At 38.2% G+C, this 27,756-nt stretch overlaps 2 protein-coding genes across 2 annotated transcripts; both read left to right on the plus strand.

The window, feature by feature from the left end:
* The first annotated feature begins 896 nt into the window (after nucleotides 1-896).
* Nucleotides 897-6,862, plus strand: LOC143397087 (lysozyme C). Its single transcript, XM_076853094.1, has 4 exons — nucleotides 897-1,067; nucleotides 2,628-2,792; nucleotides 4,535-4,613; nucleotides 5,957-6,862. Exons 1-4 carry the CDS (start codon nucleotides 932-934, stop codon nucleotides 6,021-6,023), a joined length of 447 nt encoding a protein of 148 aa, XP_076709209.1. The 5' UTR covers nucleotides 897-931; the 3' UTR covers nucleotides 6,024-6,862.
* Nucleotides 6,863-14,841: 7,979 nt separating this feature from the next.
* Lyz (lysozyme) lies at nucleotides 14,842-19,216 on the plus strand. The gene is made up of 4 exons (XM_076853095.1): nucleotides 14,842-14,984; nucleotides 16,401-16,565; nucleotides 18,146-18,224; nucleotides 18,962-19,216. The coding sequence occupies exons 1-4, from the start codon at nucleotides 14,849-14,851 to the stop codon at nucleotides 19,026-19,028; spliced, it is 447 nt and encodes a 148-aa protein (XP_076709210.1). The 5' UTR covers nucleotides 14,842-14,848; the 3' UTR covers nucleotides 19,029-19,216.
* The last annotated feature ends 8,540 nt before the right edge of the window (nucleotides 19,217-27,756 follow it).

Below are 27,756 nucleotides of genomic sequence, written 5' to 3' on the forward strand. Positions count from 1 at the left end.
TTCCCACCCCTTAGCCGCGTAGTTGTGGGCTCCGGAATCTTTGGCGGCTGGGACAGCGTGACCCGAATCTGGACGTGGCTTTCTCCGCCGGATCCCTATTGGGCCCCGCCGGCAAGTCGGCGGCGCAACTAGGTGGCAGGTTGTTAAGCCCAGGATATGGTTGGGGTTCCCAGACTCCTGGGGCCTCCCTGTCTTGCAGCAGGGCGTTCAGGTCATCCTCCGTCGCATGCTCAAGGGCCGCAAGTCTCTGAGCCACTGAGGATCGTGACGCTGCTGGCAGGATTCCAGTTAAAGCATTTCCCTAGCCTAGGACCTCACCCCGCGCCTTTGCGGGGAGCTGGGGAGCAGAGCAGACTTGGGCATACATGCTCCCCAAATCGTGGGATTGGCTTAGGGGAAGAAGTTTGGGTGGGACTGAAAGTGGAGGAGTGGTAGTCAGCTTGGCCAAGTCTCTTTTTATGCTTTTAAAATATGAAGAACTTCGAACATGTGGTACAATACACAGAACAGTATAAGGAACCGCTGTGTCCCCAGTACGAAGCTCGATCCGCCAGCCATCCACAACCGTCCTGCCCCCTGCCCTGTGTGACTTTGAAGCAGATCTCAGGCATCAGGCCATTCTGGGGATATTTCAGAATGTATCTCTCCAGGATAAGGGCTCTTTAAAATATAATTACAAAACTATAACCCCCCAGATTACCAGTAATTTGTAAGTGTCAATAAATGTTAATTCCAAATTTAAAAAATATATAAATAAAATAAAATAAAATAAAAACACCTTAAACAGAGACAAATCACTAAGTAGTTCCTGTTCTGCACACAGCTCCTAGGGCGTAGCCCCTAACCACTAGAAAAAGAAGGAAGTTCCAAGACATTAAATACTGGGGCCAGCTTCCCTAGCTCAGCCTAGTGGTCTGACTTCCCTATCAACATGAAGGCTTTCCTGATTCTGGGGCTTCTTCTCCTCTCTGTCATAGTCCAGGGCAAGGTCTATGAAAGGTGTGAGTTGGCCAGAACTCTAAAAAGACTTGGAATGGATGGCTACCGCAGAATCAGCCTGGCAAACTGTAAGTTGGGTCTTCCTCTTTGTTTTTACAATGGTTGAAAACATCATTTTGGTCCTCTAGAATTAGAGATAGCAGGTGAAGGGATGTGGGCATGGGAGGGAAAGATTCTATACCATTCTGAGTCCAACAGGACCTGATGTCCTCTGCTCGTGCCACTAGGTGGGCAGTTGCCTCAGATTCAATGCCCCACATACACTGAAGGACCTGTTTGGAAATCAGGTTCTCAGCCTAGAGTACACAGTTATTTTTCTTTTTTAAAAAATTATTCTGCCATGCCAGCCACCATGGCCCACATGTGTACTCCCAGCGACTCTGGTGCCTGAGGCAGGAGCATCTCAAGTTTGAGGCCAGCCTGGAGACCTTAGTGAGACCCTGTCTCTAAAACCCAACATGCTGAGGATGTAGCTCAGTGGTAGAACACCCTGGGTTCAATCCCACAAAAGCCTACAAAACAAACTCCTTACTATGACAGTGTATGTTTCATAGCAAAATCTTTCAAAATTATGTTGAATTCTCCAGAAAAAGGTGGTAGGACCTCTCATTCCCCACCCCCTCACTATTTATATAACGATCTCTATAACTTGGCGCTGAGATTGTGGCTCATGGGCAGAGCGTCGCCTAGCATGTGCAAGGCCCTGGGTTTGATCCTCAGCACCACATATAAATAAATAAAATAAAGGTATAAAAAAATCACATAAAAAAGATTTCTATAATCCAACATGAAATGATTTATAATTCATTTTAAGTTGATTAATTTTCAATTTCTTCAACAACATTCAAACATTCCATGACGAATAGTTACTTTACAGCATACTTCATATTCTCCAATCTCTGTACTTTTCAGATTGACCCCAAACATTTACCTTCCACAGCTATTTGTAAATGAATGAGCAAGTAAGTACATGAATGGGTGGTTGAACAAAATCACAGAATACCTTTCCTATTCCATAATTCTTGGTTTCAAGATTCAAACTTAAATTCCAAATTCACCTTTAGGTATTACAAGAAAATCTCTCTCAGAAAAATTCTTAATTGTTTCTAATAAAGCATTTTCCCATCACCTATGTATCTGCTTTGAATTTGTACACCCTTCTCAATAGCTTATTTTCTGTTCTAGGCTCAATGTTGTCTGAGAGATGAAAACAGGGGAAGGCAAAAGCAGTGGAAAAATAGCAATTAAAATATTTTTTGAAGTACCTTATCTTGCTTCACAATCTTATAAACTGATTTGTGCTACAAAAGGATTTTCCTAGGAACCCTCTATAACAAAGGTGTTGAACCAGGCAGGCATGGTGGCTCAGACCTGTAGTCCCAGCTACTTGGGGAGCTGAGGTAGGAGGATCACTTGAGCCCAGGAGACCACCCTGGGAACTCAGTGAGACCCTATCTCAAACAACAAAATAACCCTAACCTGTTACCATATTTTATGAATTAAACACATCTTATACTTACAAAGTAAGTCGCTAGTAAAATACAATTAGTTGCATAGAATTGGTTTTGATACACAGTATATAAATCAGTTGGTGTTGCTATTTATTACAAAAACCAATTTCTTTTCAGGGGTGTGTCTGGCCAAATGGGAGAGTAGTTACAACACCAGAGCTACAAACTACAACCCTGGAGACCAAAGTACTGACTATGGGATATTCCAGATCAATAGCCACTACTGGTGTAATGATGGCAAAACCCCAAGAGCAGTTAATGCCTGTGGTATATCCTGCAATGGTAAGACTAGATAATATTTGAGTGATGGCACAAGAACTACCTGCATATATTTACAAGAACAGATGTTCAAGCAAATCAAATAGCCTTGTAAGGGTTTGTCAGGGAGCTAGAAAAATATCCATCTCAACTTCTAGAAAGTGATTGTTATCCTCAAAATTCCCTGTATAGAAACCTAGGGCTGGGGATTTAGCTCAGTGGTAGAGTGCCTGCTCATTTATTGTTAATGGCCTTATTAAAGCTTTTCCAAAACTTTGCTATTCCATGTATTCACTGAGAATGGCTTAGGGATCTTTTGATTGTGTGGTCTTTTGATTGTTTTATGAGCTATTATGAAAGGTCCTACGTATGTAGAAAGTGAGATTTTCATATAATGAATGGCTACATTCACTTAGCATATTGTACACTTTCAACAATAATTAACATCTTTCCATAGATTCTTCTTGTATGTATGTGTACATTTTGCTGAGAGATTTTAAAATGAATTAGAAATGTTGACATTTTATTTCTAAATCCTCTAGCTTGAATCTCCAAAACATACAATTCCTAAATAATCATTATCACACCTAAAACATTACCTTATGTATTTATATACTTGGGATGAAACATTGTGTTTTAATAAGAAAAAGAACTCACAAGATGCATTACATATATAAGGTATGGGAGTACTAGACTCCTGAACTCATGAAAATAGAAATAGCATGTACAAATTTTAGTGTATAAAATAGTGCATACATATTGGGCTTGATATTTTTTAAAAATTTTAAATGTTAAAATTCCCAAGAGAAGATCAATTTTAGAATTTTATTTTTAATCTAGCTAATTTACCTAAAATTATTTGTATTACATAATAATCTATGATCATTGAATAACATGTAGCAAATAAAAGCAAAATGAAATAGCATCCATAGTCTTACTACCCAGAGATGTATAAGCATGGATAACTACATACTCTTTCAGAATCAACATGTATATAAATGTAAAGTTATATCAAACACATACGTAGCCAGATACAAATATGTTTTTACAAAAATTAAATTTTATTACATATCCTGCTCTACAATTTGCACTTATCACATACAAATCTGTTATTATTATTTGAAAGGGTGAAGAGAATTCCACTATTAGGTTGTTTCCACTTTTCCCTGTCATGAATTGTTACAAATGGCTTTATGGATACATGTGTAGAGTTTTGATACATTTTCTCTCTCTGTCTCTCTCTTTTTATAAAATTCTTTTTCATTTTTGTGATTTTGCCACTGAGCCATATCCCCAGATCTCTTATTATTTTGGGGGGATAAATCATCAATGGTAGAATTCCTGAGTAAAAAATTTCTGGGCATGTCTTTTTTCACAGTGTGCATAGGGTCCTTTCTTCCATATTACTTAATCATTCCAGGGGTTAGGGTTGTGGCTAGCAGCAGAGCACTGACCTAGCACGTAAGAGGCCCTGGGTTCGATCCTCAGCACCACATACAAATAAATAAAATGAAGGTATTGTGTCCAACTACAACTAAAAAATAATAATTCCAACAACTTTAGTAACTGAGAAACAATGTGTTATTTCATGTCAACAAGGAAAAGAATTAAAAGGAAGTTACTCACAACAATCAGAGATATATAAATTCTTGGAAAAGAACTTCTTGGTTTGCTTTCCTCTGCCTAACATAATAAAACTGGCTAAGTGTAAACTTCCAATGAAATTGCTAGAACATCCTTTTCATGCCTCACCACCTCTCTTCCAGCTCTGTTGCAAGATGACATCTCTCAAGCTGTGACTTGTGCAAAGAGGGTTGTCCGTGACCCACAAGGCATTAGAGCATGGTATGTTTTAAGGTTTGAAAGGGGAAACTGTTTTACCCTGCTGTTGATATATACAGTGAGAGAAAAAATTCAAAGACCTAAGTGTCCTTCTGAATGTAAAGTTGTCCTTTGGGGCCTAAGGGACACAGTGTATTACCTCCTTCAGAAGAGACAATCTGCTTGATCTGATTCACAGTCTTGCCTATTTACTCCTCATTGATTTTAGGAATTTCTAAATATTCTCCACACTCTACTAGTTCTTTCATATCTTTATTTTTTTTTGGGGGGGGGCGGGTGAGTTGTATAAGGGATAGAACCAGGGACACTTAATCATTGATCCACATATCCGGTCCTTTTTTTTTTTTTTTTTTTTTTTTTGACTAGTGAGAATTTTTAAAAATTTATTTTATTTATTCTAATTTGTTATATATTTATGACAGCAGAATGCAATTCAATTTATATTACACAAATAGGGGACAATTTTTCATGTCTCTGGTTGAATACAAAGTAGATTCACACCATTCGAGTTTTCATATATGTACTTAGGGTAATGATGTTCGTCTCATTCCACCTTCTTTATTACCCCCATTCTTCCTCCCTTCTCCTCCCTCCCCTTTGACATATCTAAACTTTGTCTATTTCTCCTATGCCCCCCTCCACATCCCCATTATGAATCAGGTTCCTTATAGCAGAGAAGACATTCGGCATTTAGTTTTTGGGGCTTGGCTACTTCACTTAGCATTACATTCTTCAAATCCATCCATTTATCTGCAAATGCCATGATTTTGTTCTCTTTTATGCTGAGTAATAAATATTCCATTGTGTATATATGCCACATTTTCTTTATCCATTTATCTACTGAAGGGCATCTAGATTGGATCCACACTTTAGTTATTATAAATTGTGTTGCTATAAACATCCTCAGTTTACACCCACAGGACTTAAAAACAGCATACTAAAGGGACACAGCCCCAGTCCTTTTTAATTTTTTATTTGGAGACAGGACCTCACTAAATTGCAAAGGCTGTCTTTGAACTTGCAGTCCTCCTGAGCTGCTACAGTTACACGCATGCACCCCATGTTGGCCTCCTTGTCATATGTGAAACTACTTTTGCTATAAATAAATGTTCCATGCACATAACTCAACATTTGTGTTCAGCATTCTGTGCCCTATGGGTCCCTCTGAGGAGCAGCAAAGCACCTTGTATACTCATCTCCACTTAATCAGTAGCAGTATCGAGGTCTAGTTATAGCCTGTATGATATTTATGGATAAGATATTTTGTTCCCACAAAGAGATTTAAGTATGTACACTGCAATGCAGATATGTTTTAACCTTTGCTTGTGTTTCCCTTTTCTCTGCAGGGTGGCATGGAGAAACCATTGTCAAAACCGCGACCTCACTCAGTACATTCAGGGGTGTGGAGTGTAACTGCAAAGTTTTCCTTCCTTCTTCAGCTCATTTGGTTACCTTGCCACATTAAGGGACACACTGCCACTAGTATAGTGTGTCATACTACCATTGTTGCCCCTTCAAACAAATAGCATTTTTACAGAAGCAGGAATAAAATATAGCCTTTCTCCTAAGAGCCATACTGTTCACTAATGTGTGTTTTATTTAATAGTAACCCCATATTTTCAGCTTACTAATAAAGCTAATGCTGGTGAAAACTTACCTACAACCTTGATTATCAAATACTCTACAGTACATTCAGTTTTTTATTATAGATATAATCAAGACTTAATCTTAAATGATACAAGTATTTCCCAATATCAGACAATAATACAACAAAAGGCTATGTAAAAACCCATGGAATTTAGGCAAAATCCAAGCTGTTTAGCATCTATATAGTCATCTCCAAAAATAGGAAAAATAACCACTCTCTTGGGCAGTATAAAATTCTTAAAGGAGTGGAAAGCCAACCCTTAAAAGTGAAGACTGACCAAAGGAAGAATGTGTTTACACAAAGTGTGTGACCTTCAGTTTAAGAATTTTCATAAAAATTATTCCATTTATGCAGCTTTACAAACACACTCACAATTTATATATCAATCTGTTTTAAGCTTTGAAAGAACACTTGCCTGCATCTGACTGATCATAAGCCATTAAGGAGGGATTAAATGGGCTGTGCTATTCCCCAATTTTATTAACTTAGATTTATGCTTTTCATCTAAATCTGAGACAGATAAGCTTGCATTACTAATTAACCACAGGAGTGAAATTCTGCATACTGTAAAATACAAATGTTATCATTAAATGGTTGCATTGCATATTTTGTCTGTCCTTGTTTAGACCCCTAGTTTGGTATCTGGAGAAAAAAAAAATCACATATATTAGAAAAAGAGAAAAGAAAGAACTTGGTACTCTTAATATCTTCTATATCCTCACCTGCACTGAAAGCTGGCAATGGCTGGAGGAAAATCCACAAGCAGGCTAATAAACCTTACTTTGAATCCATAGCCATGCATCTCATATGGCCTCAAGTCAGCATGGTCACCTCAGTCACTTCTCTGGATTCTTCCTGTGTTGTCCCCCTTTCCAAAACAACTATGATTATTTCACTTCTCCCATTCTTTGTTGAGAGCCCAACACACACATCTGATACCCTCTCTGCCCCCTAACCTTCCACCATCCTCTGCTCTTAGCAGATAACCTTTGCTTATATATAACATTAAAAAAAAAAAAAAGCCATTTCAAAGAAGCACTACAAAGTTCTCCCCCTGTCACAAACCAGCAGTCACACCTTCCCCTCACTGATCCTTCCTTCCCTCCCACTGTTTCTGGGATGAAGGGCCTTTGCTCCTGGCAAAGGCAGCATCTCCACATGCAGCCTCTGTCCCATGCCTCACAACTCCCAGCTGAGTTTCTCCCTCTCTGCTCCATCACCTCCGTCATTGTGCAAAGGGCCCCAGCATTCTCCCATCCTACAAAGAACATTCCACTGACCCTACACCACCCTCCAAGTACAACCTCAGCCTCTGCTGTCTCTATGGCAAGACTTCTAGGGGAGAAGCGCATCCCCACCTCCCATCTCTCTTCAGCTCTTTCCAATCTAGCTTCTGTCTCACTCAGCCATGTCTGCTGCCCTAGGACTTTTCCCATGACCTGGGTGCAATTCCAGTGATCATCTGCTCTTCCTACTTGATCTCTCATCAGCATTTAGCTGAGTGAACCACTTCATATCACTAGAAGCTTTTTCTCTCTCACCTTCTTGCTTACGTCCGACTTCACAGGCTGCTCCTTCTCACTCTTTCCCACTCTTTCTCTGCTAGTTCATTCCTTTTTAAAATATTTTTAGTTGTAGAGAGACACAATACCTTTAATTAATTTATTTATTTTTATGTGGTACTGAGGATGAAACTCCATGTTTCCCATGTGCTAATCAAGGGCTCTACCATGGAGCCACAGGCCCTCTGCTATTCCATTACTGAATGTGTGAATGTCCCAGAGCTCAAGCCTATAACATTTGCTATGCAAAAAATTTTACTTATTCATTTACAGTGTCCCCTCTTGTCCACGATTTCATTCTCCATTGTTTCATGGTCAACCATAGCCCAGAAATATTAAGTGGAAAGTTCCAGAACGAAAAAATGGATACATTTTGAATTGCATGCCATACGGAGTAGTGTAATGAAATCTCCCACTGTCCTGCTCTGTTCTGCCTGAGACATAAGTCATTTTTTTGGTACACCCACACTATATTACATCTTGATCATTACTCATTTAGTAGCCAACTCAGCTAACAGATTAGCTGTGAGAGTATCAAAGTACTTATGTTCAGGTACTCCTTATTTTACTTAATACAGTAATTGTTCTATTTAAGTTTTAGTTATTGTTAACCTACTGTGTCCAATTCATATATTTATAATTTGATAATTAAACTTTGTTATCGGTTGCCAATAAAATAAAAAACACAGTACATACAGGGTTCTATACTGCCTGTGGTTTCTGATAGCCACCCGGGGTTTGGGAATATATCCCTCAGGAATAAGGGACACCTATTGTATTAATATCTCCTCAACAAATTATAACTTCAAAAAGGATAGTTTTTCCACTTGTTAAAAGCTTTGAATTGGGTTGGTGGGCACAATACCTCAGTAGTAAAGCAGCTTGGCTTGGCTAGCAGGCAGGAGACCCTGGGTTTGATCCCTAGTACCACAATAAAAAGAGAGAGAGAGAGAGAGAGATAAACAGAGAGAGAGAGAGAGAGAGAGAGAGAGAGAGTCTTACTTTCTCCCTAATCTTCCCATCCTTCTTCCCCTCAGGCTGAGAAGGAAGAGCAAGCTCTGGTCCTGGCCTGAGGGAGAACACTGAGAGTTGAACTGCTCCACATGGACTGACAACCAGTCTTCCTGTTCATAGCCCTGCCATACACTCCTGCCTCTGAGTTGCCTTAGTCTTTTCCCAGTTCTAGGAAAACAGTCACCTTGCTTTGTATTCATGTCCCCTTCTACAGGCACTCATGTGTCAGCTAGACCCATCATCCTAAATTGCCCTTCACTCTCTGGATTATAAAATTGTACTACATTTCTCATCGTCATCGCTTCTGCTTTTCATGGCCCTTGTTGACTTGTGCCTTTTAAATCTTCTTTGGGTGATATTTTCATGGGATGTGCAAGAAATGTGAGATGGTTCTATCCCATTGAACATTCTAACAATATCATAAATTGTGGCAAATCTTTACTTTAAAGATGACTTAGTTTTGGGGAATAGTCAAAGTCTGTGAGATCCTTCCTCATCTCCTAATTGCCAGTCGTGAAGTCCCCAACATTCACCATAATTAATTATTTTTCCTCAATTGTTGGAAAAAATAAAGACAAAATTCTGAATTGTGAATGATTAATAAATTATTATCTATTGGCACAAAATTGTCTGGAATCTAAAGACACCTTTTCTGAAAAGACAAGAGACTCATATTTCATCAAATAAAACATGCAGAATATTCGGAACTTCTGGGGGAAAATTCTCTGCCCCATTGTGCCTACTTGCTCTTTTATTTTTAAATAGCTTGCTCATTATTTCAATTGAAATAATAACAGTATGAGTTGAATGTTATCATTTCCCTTAACTCCCGTCCCAGCTAAAGGAGTGTGGATGTAGCTCAGTCGTAGAGTCCTCCCTGACATAAAAAATAAAAAGACCTGGGGCATAGGGATGTAAACACGTCTTCCCTTTGAAGTAGTCACAATATATCAGGCAGGGTATCATGGCTATCAGTTTGGCTCTTGGTGGCAAGCAAATATTTGCTTATTCTATCCCTAAAACATGTAAGTCCATAATGGTTCAAACACTTGAAAGAAAAATTAGGGTGGGAATTGTGACTCAGAGGTAGAGCACTCACCAACCATATGTGAGGCACTGGGTTCAATCAGCACCACATAAAAATAAAAAATAAAGATATTGTGTTTGCCTATAACTAAAAAATAAATACTAAAAAAATAAAAGAGTTTAAAATTTTTTTAAAAAATGGAAAATTAATCTCATCAGCAGAAGGCTTAAACCAAGACAGATAATAATGGATGTTCTGTTTTGTTTTTCCAGTACTGGGGACTGAACCCAGGACCTCTCACAATGCTAGGCCAGTGCCCTACCACTGGGCCACATCCCTAGCCCACAGCTGGGTATTCTCAAGTGAGTGAAGAAGGATACAAAGGGGACCAGAGATTATCTCTTTGAACCATTTTCATTCTCTTTGGGTCCCCCAAATCTATCTCACTCTTTATTATTAAAGACTCAAAGGTAGGCCTTGTCTGAACAATGTGATTATTTTTTTAATTTTTGAACAGGATTCTCAAACACTCATTCACAGCGAAAGCTAGTAACCATTAAAGGTCAAGCAGAAAGAAACTTTCACTCGTGCAAAATAAGGGTAACCACAAGGTGATAACCTTGATGTGGCTCAGAGTCTTTTCTTCCTAGGCAGATCCAGAGCACAGTTCTTTCTGAGTTCAGGTAGTGTTTGTTCGTATTCTAAGAGTGTACAGAGCCTCCTGACATGATTATCTTTGAAGGCAGCACTTGGTTGGATAGATGTGTTTCTGCAGGTTTCTGTGGTAAAGTCCTAGTGCTTTATAAGTGACCTCTTGTGTTCTAACATGGAACAGGAGGCAAAGCATTGTGGAAGTGGAGATATAGGAAAGTTGTTCCATAAATCACTGATTTTTAATAATATAAAGCATGGGATAGTGGTGGTGAGCAGAGGACTATCTTCACTCATCTCCCAGCAACCCAGAGAGGTGGCTCAGAGAAGGATGGAATGTGCTCTGAGAGACCCTATAATTATGAAAGAGAGAACCATACCTCCTCTAAGTCACCCCAATGGTGGCTACCATATAGTAGTTAGTGTTGTGCCAAAAGAACCACCACTGCTAGACAAACCTGGTGAAGGAAGCAAAGTAGACATTACAGTCATGTTGACTACTGAGTAATGATGAGGGTCACAGGTTTTTTCATGATCAAAGAAGTGGTCCATCTCACAGAGGAGATGAAACTGGCTATATGTGGAGATGAGCACTATGTTGAAAAACCCAAGCCTTTCACTATAGAATATGATACTTGTTAAGATTTTGGAAAACTTTTTTAGAAGGTTTAGTGCTCAGTCAAAAAAATAAAATGAAAATGTTTCTAGATTTCCCACCTTCCCAATTGTTTAAATCCTTAATATATGGATTTTTTGTAATAAAGAGAAATATTTTATGCTAGCTGACCACATTTCCAGTATCAAATAAGCATTGAAAACAGTCTGTTTAGAATATTTAAATTAGAAGTTTCTTGTTTTGGATTTTCTTTGTTTGTGGGTTTTTTTTGGGGGGCGGTGGATTCATGTAGAGCCTAATCTATACCCATCTCTCATCCTCAGCCTCCACCCAAATGATGGTTAATTAAATTTTTAAGCTTAGACAAAGCAGTCCCAGAACTGCTTTGGGTGCAGCTCTCTGTACTTCTATCCCATAGTCTTCCATTTGGGCACATGAGTGTAATTTAAGATTAGAGATCATTTCACTCAAACATTACTAGTCTTTTTGCATTTCATAGTGAAGATACCATGTGGAAATGCTGGAATGCTGAGTTGTAGGTTTATTGACTTGTGCTTGGTTTCCTTAGGCTTTTAACTTTCAATGTCAATGTGTTCTATCCTGAGTACTTAAGTATTTTAGAGAAGATTTGTTTTGAGAATATGTCTCAATGATAAAATAGAGACACCTTAGAATAAAATCTTTCTTTCCAAGTAAATAAACTCAATGTGTCTCTTCCAAAATGCTCCTGAAACTTTTGCCTACTCTTACTGCTGGGTAGTCTTCAACAGTATTATATACAAGACTAAGAGAAGGGGCAATTTTAGATGGAAAATAAGGGAAATCTTTCAGCGGAGATTTTTCAAAAACCCTTCAGATCAGGAAACATTTTCCTACAGAAAACATTTAAAATATACAGGAGAACAGTAGTTTTATTTATTCTAAGGTGCATACTACCTGTCTCGAAAAAGATTGATTGATAACAGGTTCATGATTAGGCCATTTGCAGAATTATTCTTTTGTTAATCTTTGTAATCTGATGAGTTTTTTGTACTGCTGATTGTTAGAGGTTCTTAGACTTACAAAAGAGGTCTTTTTTAAAAAAGAAATTTTTAAATTTATTCTTTTAGTTATACATGACAGTAGAATGTATTTTGACATATCATACATGCATGGAGTATAACTCCCCACTCGTGTGGTTTTACATGATGTGAAATTACACTGGTCATTTATTCAGATGTGAACATAGGAAAGTTATGTCCAGTACATTCTACTGTCTTTCCCATTCCCATTCCCCCTCCCTTCCCTCCATTCCCTCCTGTCCCCACTCCCTGCCACCACCCCTCATTGTCAGTCACATCCATGTGGATATCAGAGATATCAGAGAGAACATTAGGCCTTTGATTTTTGGCTTATTTCACTTAGCATGAGAATCTCCAGTTCTATTCAAGAGAAATTTTGAAAGAAAGAGAGAAGAACAGGCAGTAAGCCCCCCACAGCCAGCCTTACCAAGCCAGGCTGGGTCATCAGCCCTTCATTAGTGGGCCATTCAAATCACAGTTTAGTTGAAAACCTAACAGGGACCCATTAGGACACTCCACTCATTTTTCTGGTCACTTCCGGTAGCCCAATGCCATTGAGCTAAAATATATAATCTGGTAATATTTGCGAGGAAACCTTAAAAATCATGTTTGTTGTTACTAGCCAATTTCATTATCCTCCCACCCTCCTTCCTTTTCTCCTCACTTTAATTTTGGTATTCTTTTTTGTTTTTAGAGTTACCCCAGAGTACATCAAGGATATGCTAAAAGTAGAAATAGCAGTATAAATAATTTTAATGATTTCTATCATCATCATCAATGCCCCAAATTATATATTATGCCATTCCTCAAATTTAAAAACGAATTGAGCCAGGCATGGTGGCACATACCTGTCATCCCAACACCTTGGGAGGCTGAGGCAGGAAGATCACAAGTTAAAACCAGCCTCAGCAACTTAGCAAGACTGTGTCTCAAATTAAGAAAATTAAAAGAGGTGGCGATGTGGCTCAGTGGTTAATTGCCCATGGATTCAATCCTAGATACCAACACACACACAAAAGAAGAAGAAGAAGAAGAAGAAGAAGAAGAGGAGGAGGAGGAGGAGGAGGAGGAGGAGGAGGAGGAGGAGGAAGAACTAATTGAGGGAAACATTTATTTTTTTAAGTTTCTCAAGAGAGTCTACGTTGAATTTTTATTTTTGCCATTGAGATATTGTACGTGACTAACTTATAAAACATAAGCAATGTGAAATCCAACATATTATCTTTCATATTCTTCCTTAATGTGAATAGTGATTGATTTGTTAGAATCTTAGGAACAGTAAGAAAATACTGATGTCATTTCCCCTTATCCTCAGTGTTATACTTTTTCCTAAATATCGAGTCCCAGGACTCAGTTTCTTTAGTCAAGATTTCACAGGTGTGAAGACAGAAACTACAAGAGGCAAAAGACTTGTCTACCTTATTGAAATTCGTTAAAAACAAAACTCTTGGGGCTGGGGCTGTAGCTCAGTGGCAGAACACTTGCCTAGCAGGTGTGAAGTACTAGGTTCAATGCTTAGCACCACATAAAATAAACAAATAAAATAAAGGCATGAGTCCATTAATAACTACAAAAAAGAAAAAAGAAGAAAGAAAGAAAGAAAACTCTTACTAACAGATACATTTAAATATACATTCAACAAGTAATTTCTTCATCTCCTTTACCTAAGTTACATTCAACATTTAAAGCTCTTTCTCTCTTGCCATCAGCATTATTTCCTAGGCTTGTCAGTGTTAAGTTAGAGTTTTTTTTTCCTTTTCTTTAATGACTTTTTAAAGTCCAATTATAGGATGAATTCAGATGTGTACCAGAGTATGTATTTTGTAAAATGTTCCGGATGAAGGAGATTTGTTTGTAAATTATCCATTGTTTTCCAGTATAGCTGATGGATGTGATAAAATTTTCATTTTCTTACCACGAGGCCTTGATCGTCAACATTAGGAAAGCAGATATTATAGAGCTTTTTGTGATATTAAATGTGCAGTTTAAAGCAATCAAGTTTAAATTTAAAATGTGTGTGTGTGTATGTGTGTGTGTGTGAGAGAGAGAGAGAGAGAGAGAGAGAGAGAGAGAGAGAGAGAGAGAGAGAGAGAGAGAGAGAGAGAGAAAGAGGATATATGACTTATAATAGTAATAAAAAATACCACAGGAAACTGGGTGAGCAACATGGCATCCTGCTATATAACCATTAAGGTGACAGGTACATGTGTCGTGTCCATTTTGTGGAAATTTTAACTGGAAAAGATCGTTACAAATAGTGAAAGCAAACAAAACAATTGAGTAAAAATAAAAATCAAAAACTACAACTGATGTTAAGTTGTACAAAACAGTCATTATCTTTTCTTTATAGTTATACAAATTCATAGTGAAATTGAATTTCCTGTTTTGGAAACAGTGCTACTTTCCCAATTCTTCCTGAACCAAGACTTTAAACAATATCCTGAATTATTTTCCTATAGATTAATTCTCAGAACATCATAATATCTTTCTTCAAACATTAAAAAAATTAAACAGAGATAAATCACTAGGTAGTTCCTGTTCAACACACAGCTCCATGGGCGTAGCCCCCCCACCACTAGAGGAAGAAGGAAGTTCTAAGATGTTAAATACTGGGACCAGCTTCCCTAGCTCAGCCTAGTGGTCTGACTGCCCAGTCAACATGAAGGCTTTCCTGATTCTGGGGCTTCTTCTCCTCTCTGTCATAGTCCAGGGCAAGGTCTATGAAAGGTGTGAGTTGGCCAGAACTCTAAAAAGACTTGGAATGGATGGCTACCGCGGAATCAGCCTGGCAAACTGTAAGTTGGGTCTTCCTCTTTGTTTTTACAATGGTTGAAAACATCATTTTGGTCCTCTAGAATTAGAGATAGCAGGTGAAGGGATGTGGGCATGGGAGGGAAAGATTCTATACCATTCTGAGTCCAACAGGACCTGATGTCCTCTGCTCGTGCCACTAGTGCCCACTGCTAGGTGGGCAGTTGCCTCAGATTCAATGGCCCACATACTCTGAAGGACCTGTTTGGAAATCAGGTTCTCAGCCTAGAGTGACACAATTCTTTTTCTATTCTTTTCTTAAATTCCTCTGCCATGCCAGCCACAGTGACAAACATGTACTCCCAGTGACTCTGAGGTCTGAGTCAAGTATCTCAAGTTTGAGGCCAGCCTAGGGACTTTAGCAAGACCTTGTCTCCAAAACCCAGCAGGCTGAGGATGTAACTCAATGGTAGAGCACCCCTGGGTTCAATCCCACAAAAGCCAACAAAACAAACCCCTTGCTATGACATGGTATGTTTCACAGCAAAATACTATAAAATTATGTTGAATTCTCCAAAAAGGCCCTAGGAACCCATTCCCCACCCCATTCACTATTTATATAAAGATCCCTAAAATTCAGGACGAGATGCTTTATTATTCATTCTAGGTTGATTAATTTTCAATTTCTTCCACAACATTCAAAATGTGCCATGAGGAAAAGTTACTTTACAGCATACTTCATATTCTCCAATATCAGTACTTTTCAGATTGACCCCAAACATTTCCCCTACTACAGTTATTTGTAAATGAATGAGCAAGTAAGTACATGAATGGGTGGTTGAACAAAATCACAGAATGGCCTTTCCTATTCCGTAATTCTTGGTTTCAAGATTCAAACTTAACATCCAAATTCACCTTTAGGTATTACAAGAAAATCTCTCTCAGAAAAATCTTTAATTGTTTCTAATAAAGCATTTTCCCATCAGCCTATGTATCTGCTATGAATTTGTACAACCTTCTCAACAGCTCCATTTTCTCTTCTAGGCTCATTGTTGTCTGAGATATGAGAACAGGGAAAGGTAAAAGCAGTGGGAAAACAGCAATTTAAATATTTTTAAAGATACCTTATCTTGCTTCACGGTCTTATAAACTGATTTGAGCTACAAAAGGATACTCCTAGGGACCCTCTATAACAAAGGTGTTGAGGCAGGCAGGCAGTTACTTGGGAGGCTGAGGTGGGAGGATCACTTGAGCCCAGGAGACCACCCTGGGAACTCAGGAGACTTTGTCTCAAAACAACAAAACAACCCTAACCTGTTAGGATATTTTATCAATTAAACACATCTTGTACTTACAAAGTAAGTCACTAGTAAAATAGAATTAGCTACATAGAGTTGATTTGATACATAGTATAAATCATTTAGTGTTGCTATTTATTTTAAAAAACAATTTCTTTTCAGGGATGTGTCTGGCCAAATGGGAGAGTAGTTACAACACCAGAGCTACAAACTACAACCCTGGAAGCAGAAGTACTGACTATGGGATATTCCAGATCAATAGCCGCTACTGGTGTAATGATGGCAAAACCCCAAAAGCAGTTAATGCCTGTGGTATATCCTGCAGTGGTAAGACAAGATAATATTTGAGTGATGGCTCAAGAACTACCTGCATATATTTACAAGAACAGATGTTCAAGTGAATGAAATAGCCTTGAAGGATTTGTCAGGGCGTTAGAAAAAGTCCATCTCGGTGGTAGAGTGCCTGCTCATTTATTGTTAATGACCTTATTGAGGCTATTCCACAACATTGCCATTCCATGTATCCACTTAAAATAGCTTAAGGATTATTTCATTGTGTGGTCCTTTTTTGATTGTTTTATGCTTTATTATTAAATATTCTAAATATGTAAAAAGCTAGGTTTTTATATAATGAATACCCAGATGACTATGCACTTTCAATAGTTATTCACATTTTTCTATAGATTTTACTTGTATGTGTATGCAGATTTTGCTGAGAGATTTTAAAAGTGAATTAGAAGCATTGATATTTTATTTCTAAATCCTCTAGCTTAAATCTCCAAAATATACAATTCCTAAATAATCATTATCACACCTAAAACATTACCTTATGTATTAATGTACTTGGGATGAAACATTATGTTTTAATAAGAAAAAGAACTCACAAGGTGCATTACATATATAAGGTATGGGAGTACTAGACTCCTGAACTCATGAAAATAGAAATAGCATGTGCAATTTTCAGTGCATATAATAGTGCATACATATTGCAGACTTGATATTTTAAAATTTTTAAATGTTAAAATTCCAAAGTGTAGATTTTAAAATATTTTTTAACCTATCTGATTTGCTTTAAAATTACTCTGTATTATATAATAATCTATGGTCATTGAATAATATTTAGAAAATATAAGCAAGATGAAATAGCATCCACAGTCTTACTACCTAGAGATTTATAACCATGGATAACTTTTGGTATATACTCTCTCAGAATGTACATCAACATGTAAATTATATACATCAAATCAAAGTTATATCACACATATACATAGCCAGATACAAATGTTTTTATAAAAATTTAATTTATCTTGCTCTACAATTGGCATTACATAAAATTATTGCCATATCAACTCATACGAATCTGTTATTATTATTATTATTTGAAAGGGTAAAGAGAATTCCACTAATAAGTTTTTTCCACTTTTCCTTTTTATAAATTGCTATAAATAGCTTCCTGATTACACGTCATGTGAGGTTTTAATACATTTCTCTCTCCCTCTCTCTCTCTCTCTCTCTCTTTAAATTCTTTTTCATTTTTGTGCATTTTGCCACTGAGCCATATCCCCAGACTTCTTATTATTTATTTGAGATAAATCATCAATGGTAGAATTCCTGAGTAAAAAATTCTGGGCTTGTCTTTTTTCACAGTGTACAAAGAAGACCTTTTGTCATATTAGATAATAATTGAGGGCCTCCAACAATTTAGAAACTGAGAAACAATGTGCTATTTCATGTCAACAAGGAAAATAATTAAAAGGAAGTTTTTCACAACAATCACAGATATATAAATTCTTGGAAAAAAACTTCTTGGTTTGCTTCCTCTGCCTAACATAATAAAACTGAATAAGGGTAAACTTCCAATGAAATTGCTAGAACATCCTTTTCATGCCTCACCACCTCTCTTCCAGCTCTGTTGCAAGATGACATCTCTCAAGCTGTAACTTGTGCAAAGAGGGTTGTCCGTGACCCACAAGGCATTAGAGCATGGTATGTTTTAAGGTTTGAAAGGGGAAACTGTTTTAACCTGCAGTGAGAGAAAAAATTCAGAGACTTAAGTGTCATTCTGAATGTAAAGTTGCGCTTTGGGGCCTAAGGGACACAATGTATTACCTCCATCAGAAGACATAATCTGCTTGAACTGATTCACAGTCTTGCCCGTTTATTCCTCCGTAGATTTTAGGGATTTCTAGAGTTTTAAATATTCTCCACACTATACTAGTTCCTTATTATATCTTTTTTTTTTTTTTTAAGGGGCAGGAGAGTGGGAGGTTTGTATAAGGGATAGAACCAGGAAACTTAACCACTGATCCACAGCCCCAGTCCTTTTTAATTTTTTATTTGGAGATAGGGCCTCACTAAATTGCTAAGGCTGGCTTTGAACTTACAGTCCTCCTGCCTCAGCCTCCTGAGCTGCTACATTTACAGTCATGCACCCCATGTGGGTCTCCTTGTTATATTTGAAACAATTTGTGGAATAAGTAAATGGGCCATGCACATAACTCAACATTTGTGTTCAGCATTCTGTGCCCTAGGGAGGCCTCTGAGGATGAGCAAAGCACCTTGTATACTCATCTCCACTTAATCAGTACCAGTACCTGGGTCTAATTGTAGCCTGTATGATATTTATGGATAGGATCTTTTGCTCCCACAAAGAGGTTTGAGTATGTACACTGCAATGCAGATATATTTTAACCTTTGCTTGTGTGTTTCCCTTTTCTCTGCAGGGTGGCATGGAGAAATCGTTGTCAAAATCGCAACCTCTCTCAGTACATTCAGGGCTGTGGAGTGTAACTGCAAAATTTTCCTTCCTTCTTCAGCTCATTTTGTCTTCACCATAATAAGGGAGTTGTATTTAATTGAAAGTTCACACTGCCATTGTTTCCCCTTCAAACAAATAGCATTTTTATAGAAGCAAGAGCAAAATATAACCTTTCTCATAATAGCCATAATATTTACTAATGTGTCTGTAATTTGGTAGTGAACCCCTATTTTCAGCTTTCTAATAAAGCTAATGCTGGTGAAAATTTATCTGCAAACTTGATTATCTAATACATCACCAGTACAGTTTTTCGTTAATGATATACTAGTATTTCCCAGTACTATATAAAAGTATAACAAAAGGCCATCTTAAAATCAATTGATCTTAGGCAAAATCCAAGCTGTGTAGGCATCCAATGCCTCCCATCCACATAGTCATATCCAAAAATATGAAAAATAAACACTCTGTTGACAGCATAAAATTTTTTAAAGGAGTGGAGTGCCAAATGGCTTAGATGGATACTGACTGAATTAAGAATTTTGTTCGCACAAAGTTTATGGCCTTTCGTTTAAGTATTTTCTTGAAATATTGCATTTATACAGCAAAGAGACTCACAATTTATATATCAATCTTTTTAAAAGGGCACTTAGGTGCATCTTTCTGACTGTAGAAACATTATGAGGGATTAAATGGGCTATTGCTGTTCCCCAATTTTATTGCTTGCTTTACTAAATTAACCACAGGAGTGAAATTACGCATATGTAAAAATTACAAATGTTATCATTAAATGGTTGCATTTCTTCGTTGTGTGTCTTTGTTTAGACCTATGTAGTGTCTCAAGAAAAAAATTACACATATTTGAAAAAGATAAAAGACTTAAATTTCTTCTATATTCTCACCTGCACTTAAATAGCTGGCTATTGCTGGAGGAAAATCCACAAATTCTACAAAGAACAAGTATGCTAATAAATCTCACTTTAAATTCATAACCATGAATCTCATATGTGCCTCAAGTCAACATGGCCATCCAAGTCACTTCTCTGGATTCCTTCTGTGGTGTTGTCTCCCTCTCTAAAATGACTATGATTATTTCACTTCTCCCATTCTTTGTTGAGAGCCCCAACACACACATCTGATACCCTCTCTGCCCCCTAACCTTCCACCATCCTCTGCTCTTAGCAGATAATCTTTGCTTATATATACCATTTTTTTAAAAAAAAGCCATTTCAAAGAAGCAATACAAGGTTCTCCCCCTGTCACAAAGCAGCAGTCACACCTTCCCCTCACTGACCCTTCCTCCCCCCCGCCCCTCCCCACTGTTTCTGGGATGAAGGGCCTTTGCTCCTGGCAAAGGCAGCATCTCCACATGCAGCCTCTGTCCTATCTCTAGCGACAGATATTCCAAGCTAAGCTGAGTTTCTCCCTCTCTGCTCCATCACCTCCATTATTGTGCAAAGGGACCCAGCATCCTCCCATCCTACAAAGAACATTCCACTGACCCTACACCACCCTCCAAGTATAACCTCAGCCTCTGCTGTCTCTATGGCAAGACTTCTAGGGGAGAAGCGCATCCCCACCTCTCTCCTCAGCTCTTTCCAATCGGCTTCTGTCTCACTCAGCTACCTCTGCTGCCCTAGGACTTCTCTCATGACTCCTGGGTGCAATTCCAGTGATCATCTGCTCTCTGCTCTTCCTACTTGATCTCCCATCAGCATGTAGCTAAGTGAGCCACTTCATATCACTAGAAGCTTTTTCTCTCTCACCTTCTTGCTTATGTCCAACTTCACAGGCTGCTCCTTCTCAGTTCCTCTTTCCCACTCTTTCCCTGCTATTTCATTTGTAAATTGTGAGTACTCCAGTGTTCAAACCAATAAACATTTGATACACTACAAATTTTCCTTATTCATATACAGTAGTCCCCCATTGTCCAGTATTTCACTTTCCATTGTTTCAGTTATCCACGGTCATCTGTGAGCTAAAAATATTAAGGGGAAAGTTCCAGAAGTAAACAACTGATAAGTTTTGGTTGCATGCCATATGGAGTAGTGTGATGAAATCTCCCACAGTTCTGCTCTGTCCTTCCTGGGACATGAATCATCCCTTTGTTCAGTGTACCTGCACTGTACATGCCTCTGCTCGTTAGTCATTTATTATCCAACTTGGTTATCAAATTGACTGTGCTTAGTTACAATTTCCCTTTTATGGGTTTGAGGTTTGAGTAAGGCCTATTGCTTTACAAATGACCTCTAACATGGAAATGGGAGACAAGGCATTGTGAGAGTTGGGAAAGTTCACATGAATCTTATTTATGACAGCGAAACATTGATTTCTACCAATATAGGACTTACAGATTAACAAAAAACAGAGAAGGAAACTGATGAGCAACATGTCATCATGCTATAAACTATTTAAGATGACAGATACATGCATCGTGTCTGTTTTGTGGAAAAATGTACATAAAATAATTTAAGTAAAAAAAATCAATACAAAATAATTAAAGCATACAAAACAGTTCTATCAAAATGAATGTTACTCAAACACCACAGTTGAGATGGAGGCAGTGGTGGACACCTGTAATATCAGTGACCCCAGAGGCTGAGATAGAATTGAGGGTTCAAAGCCAGCCTCAGCAACAGCAAGGCACTAAGCAACTCAGTGAGATCCTGTCTCTAAATAAAATACAAAATAGAGCTGGGAATGTGACTCAGTGTTTGAGCACCCTTGAGTTCAATCCCCAGTTCTCCCTGCCCTCTCCCATCAAAAAGGCATTTGGGACTGAGTTGCCAATATTATACCCAATGGCCCTAAATACTTCTGTGTGTAATTTCTACGAAGACTTTCTGTTAGGGTAGCTGGTGCAAATATCCTCGAGAGGTACACCTCTGAGTCAAGAAAAGGCTTATTGACAGAGAATATCTGCCATCCTGCCTTTCTGCAAGACTCAGCAACCTGCTGGAAAAACTTCTTAACTATACATGTACAATGAAGTAGTTTAAAAATAGCCCATCTAGTGCTATGATTATTAGTTGGTTTCTTTGTTGTGGTTTTGGTAGTTAGGGACTCACTAGGGGCAGGCCTAACAGGAAGGTCATGCCTGGGTGCGCAAGTGCTGATTTTCAAAATGGCATTACTTTGGCCTAAGGACCTAAAACTTTCTCCTACATAACCTCAAAATAACCAGCCTTAATAAGAAATTAACACTAATACAATACTACTCTAATAATCCGATCCCATTTTATTTCACCAATAAAGGCACTTTATAGTAGTGAAACCACGGATGATGAGAATCAATCAGGGCAGAGTTCTGTTTCCCCAGATGTGAAGATTGAACACCTGAGAAACACATAGGCAAGCAAAGAAAACAAGTTTTATTTAAAGGATACAACAGAAACCAACTTCTCCACAGAGAAGGGTCCCCAGAGCTGAAAATCCAAAGAAGTGGGAGTGTCTTGACCCTTTTCTACATTTTAGAATTCCTTTATTCTCATGCCCTCCTTCCCCAGCCACTTAGAAATAAAAATCCTGAACTACAAATATTTCACTATATGGATGATGTATTATTAGCACACAAAGATAAAAACACATTGCTAGAATGTTATGCCACACTTAAAAACTTATTAAAAAATTATAATCTAGAGATAGCAATAGATAAAGTACAATTAAATTTTCCAATTAATCATTTAGGAGTTCTATTATCCTCAACCATGGTCCGTCCACCAAAAATTCAAATATGAGTAGATCAACTCAAATCACTTAACAACTTTCAAAAGTTATTAGGAGACATAAATTGGATAAGGCCTTATCTAGGCATACCAACAGGAGAGTTGGGACCTTTATTTGATATCCTAAAAGGTCCATTAGATCCAAATTCAGCCCAAATGTTAACGCCTGAAGCAAGAAAGGTATTAAAAATCATTGAAACATATATCAAAATATGCATTTGGATAGAATTGATATAAGTTTGCCTTTATTATTTATTGTACTACCAACAAACAATATTCCTACAGGAGTATTTTGGCAAGAAGGTCCATTATTGTGGATACATTTATCTTATTCTCCTAACACTATTCTTACTAGGTATCCTGAGGCTGTAGGACAATTAATACTCAAAGGAATAAAAGCAGCAAAGGGAGTGTTTGGAATTTCTCCCAATAAAATTATTACTCCATATACTATGAATCAAATTGATGAGTTAGCTAATGAGTTAAATACTTGGGCAATAATCATGTGCAAATCTAATGTTTCATTTTATAACCACTTACCATCTAATCCTTTATTGTTTTTTTTGGTCATTGCATCCTGTAATTTTCCAAAAATGACAAGAAAAACACCTATCATGAATGCTCCAAATATATTCACTGATGGGTCAAATAATAGCTACACCTGATCAAATTTTTACATTTTTTAGTACCCAAACAATCAGCTCAAAAGGTAGAGCTTAATGCAGTATTATAAGCTTTTGTGATGTTTAAAGATTCTGTATTTAACTTATTTTCCGATAGTCAGTATATAGTTAATGCTATAGTATCCCTTGAAGATGCTGGTAGAATTTCCTCTAGGGTAGGGTAGCTGGTAGGGTACTGTTTTCTCTTTGCTTTCCACTATACAAAGTCTAATCTGGAACAGAAAAGATCCATTCTTTATAGGACATATCAGGACACATACAGGATTGCCTGGAGCCCTTAGTTTGGGCAATGATTTAGCAGATAAAACTACACATGACATACATATTTTCTCTACACTAGAAGAAGCTACAAATTTTCATAAAAAGTTCCATGTCATTGCTAATACTTTACAAAAGCATTTTAAAATAACTAAGGAACAAGCTAGACAAATAATAAAACAATGTCAAAATTGTGTGACCTTTTAACCACAAGTTAATCTTGGAGTCAATGCTAGAGGAATGATACCTAACCATATTTGGCAGATGGATATCACACACTTGCCAGAATTTGGAAAATTAAAATATTTGCATGTTACAGTTGATACTTCTTCCGGATTTTTGATGGGCTCCCTTCATGCTGGAGAAAAAACTAAAGATATTATAGCTCATTGCTTACAAAATTTTGCCACTGTGGGTGTTCCAAAACAGTTAAAAACAGATAATGCCCCTGGTTATACTTCTACCTCTTTTAAACAATTTTGCTCATCATTTGGCATTACTCATATAACAGGAATCCCATACAATCCACAGGGACAAGGCATAGTTGAAAGAGCTCATCAAACTATTAAAATGTATTTATTAAAGCAAAAAGAGGGAATTGGGAAGGGGTATATATTCCCCAAAGATAAACTTAAAATAACCCTTTTTACTCTAAACTTTTAAAATTTGAATTCATCAGGACTTAGTGCTGCGGAAAGGCATATGTGTCCAAAAAATGTACATAAGCCCAAGGTACTTTGGAGGGATATTCTAACAGGACAATGGAAAGGTCCTTACCCAGTGAATGTCTGGAGTCGGGGGTCTGTTTGTATGTTTCCACAGGGAGAGCAGCAGCCAATTTGGATTCCAGAGAGATTAACTAAAGCGATTTCTATAGACCAAAAAGAAGATGATTTGGTTCAAATTCATAACAGATGATATCCAGAACTCCAGTTTGGCTACCCTTACATCTGCGACAGAACCAGGATGCTTTTTTCAATGTCTATTTTATCATTACCCTTTCCCACATCATGAAGTTCTATTTTGTTTTTTGAGCTCATACAGACCTAGGTTAATGTTTTGCTGATCAGTTCTATTTTTTGACTATAGAGTTTTTAAACATTGTAATGGAGATTTCACCTGTAAAAAGTTATAAGGCCTTTACTATTATGTTATGTGTTGTATGTATTATATTATGTGTGCACACTTGTGTTTTATGTTGTATGTTTGTATGTACGTATGTCCATATATCATATATGATGAGCGCTCATGAAAAAATAAATCCAAATATTTTTTTTTATTCACATGATTTAAATGGTTTAATTTAAATTGGATAAACAGCTGTTGAGGATTGTTTTAATACGTGAACAAAAAAGAAGTTTAACAGAGGGCTGGGGATGTGGCTCAAGCAGTAGTGCGCTCGCCTGGCATGCATGCGGCCCAGGTTCAATCCTCAGCACCACATACAAAGATGTTGTGTCCGCCGAAAACTAGAAAATAAATATTGAAAAATTCCTCTCTCTCTCTCTCTCTCTCTCTCTCTCTCTCTCATTCTGTCCCACTCTCTCTTAAAAAAAAGAAGTTTAACAGATCTGTTTGTTTACTTTCACCTGTCCTTTTCATTATATTTAATAATTCTGTTCAAGATAATGTAAATTGTTCAGAAAATTGTTTTCCTTTAGTGCCTTCTGGAATGTTACATAATTTTTTCTTTAGCCATTTTTGCCAAAATTCCTATCTTCATCCCAGTGCCAGTGAAGACAAAGACAAAACCAATCTACAGCTTCTGCAATAGCTATCACTGAACTGCTTGCAGAACTTGCCTGGACTATGTATCACTTGTATGCATTGTGAACTCACTTGTATGCATTGTGAACTATCTGTTGGTTCAGCGACTTGTGGTAGTGTTGGGGTATTTTGCTAATGGTGTCATCGGTGGTACAATTTTTCCAAAAGGAGCTGTCAATTGGCTTGGTGTATCTTCCTCCCTTCTGCTTGTGATGGTCGTTCAGCTAAAATTTGGGGGCCAACAGAGGTGAGGCAAAGAACCTCACACACACACACACACACACACACACACACACGCTGGTACAAAGACCTACCCACAGGTGTGGCTGTATGCTGGACTGGTAGTCAATGACGGGTAAGATCCAATTGCAATGGTACCAACCTAAGACAGGAGGCTGACGCCTTGAGGTCAGCTCATCCGATGACAGGTAAGAACCATATGTAGTATTGGACAACCTAAGGCAGGCATAGTCCCTAAGCCACATGCTTGTTGTTTAAACAGAGAGGGGGAGATGTTGAGAGCCACAGCTGAAGGGGCCCCAGCAAACTTCCAGCTGCCAGCAAACTTCCAGCTGCCAGCTGATGATTGGCTCACAGCAGCCCCAGCAAACTTCTAGCTGCCAACTGATTGGCTCCTCTGCGGTGATGCTCATTGGGCTGTTTCCCCGCCCTTTCAGACCATGGAGCTGCTCATTGGGGGATTTTTTTTGGCTCCGCCCATGGGACCCAGCCAATCCACCTCAAGAGCAGGAGGGGTGGGGAAGGTGGAGAGGCTTTTGGGAAGCTGGGTGTGGCAGTTGGGCTCTGAGGTTTTTCCTGAAGAGCTGTGTGGTGTGGTGTGTGTGTTCTAAAAATAAAGTTCATTTCTTTTGACAAGTGGCTCCTGAATTGTGCCCAGCCAGACTGCAGCATTGTACTGTTTACTTTTATCTTTTGGATTGTAAAGGACTTTCCCTAGGATCTAACTACTGTCCTTTGAAATGCAAATGCCTTTGTGAAGGCTCCAGGCTGCACTAAAGGCCTTGAGTTAGTCTCCCTTATTGTCTGCTTCTGTAAACACTCTTCCTGCCTGAAAAGTTGCTGAGAAATTCTTGCTGATAGTCTAAGAACAGTTATGGTGAGGGTCTCTGGAGAAGATTAAGATTTTTCTGGGGAGGAGGGGGTACCACTACAAGATCAGTGATGCTTTATTAAGCAAAAGAGGGGCACATTTTCAAGGGAAAAATGGTGATAGGCTGTAAGAAGGGTCTGAGTTTTATAGGATTTAGCAGAACCAGGTCCTGAGAGGAGTTGGTCAAACTCATTTAGGGTGGAACAGGAGGACAAGTGGGGAAGTTCCCTGGGGTCTATTTTTTCTATTTGTTTGTACAGGAGATAGTGGTTCAGCTAGGTGGGAGCCAGGTGTGAATTCTTCAATTTCCTTCCCTGCCTTAGCTCTAGCTGAGGACTGGGCTTCTAAATGACAAAAGCTCCAATTTACCACAGATAGCCCCCCACACACTGAAGGAAGACAGGTAGGGGAACAACTGTAGACAGGGAAGTGCCCTGGGGCCTATTCTCCATGTCCTTCAATGTCCTTGACACTTTTGAACACCACAGAGAAGTTATATTGTAGCATGTCCCTAAGGGTTTTTCTGATATTCTCTGGATTAGATTAAGAATGCTACAGAAACAGTGTTCTTTTCATTGCCTCCATTTAGGTAGTTTGGATTTGTCCTGTTATTGATGATGTTCACTTAGAATACTTGCCTTCCACCCGGTTCTGATACCCCTCAGGGAACTGTTCCCTCCCCAACACCTGGATGTCCTCTTGTCCATGTTACACTTGTGACAAACTATACTGAATCACTGTTCTGATAGGAAGGAGAGCAGAAAATTTTTTACTTTTGTTCATTCCATATCCCAAAGACCTAGAACAGTGCCTTGAACATAGTACATGCTAAAAAAAAAAAAAAAAAAAAAAAGCTAATGGAATGAATCTGTTGTTGATTATTTAGTATATCCCTCTATATTGAGCATTCTAAGATTTTTCTTACTCTTCAAACCCACATGATTCCAATATAACAACTTATGGGTTTCCAAATCATACCTCATATATGTAACATAGTGTATAGTCCAACCATGGGGAGGCAGCAGGAGACCTCTAGACGGGTACAGCATTAGACTTTGATTCTTGGACCATACTGATGTGCATGATCTCATAAAGAATCTGAGCTGTGTAGCTAGGTGCTGTGGCACAATCCTGTAATTCCAGTGGTTTAGGAGCCTAAGGCAGGAGGATCTTGAGTTCAAAGCTAGCCTCAGCAAAAGTGAGGCACTAAGCAACTCAG

This window comes from Callospermophilus lateralis, chromosome 4 (assembly GCF_048772815.1).
Source record: "Callospermophilus lateralis isolate mCalLat2 chromosome 4, mCalLat2.hap1, whole genome shotgun sequence".
In the NCBI taxonomy this organism is placed as follows: Eukaryota; Metazoa; Chordata; class Mammalia; order Rodentia; family Sciuridae; genus Callospermophilus; species Callospermophilus lateralis.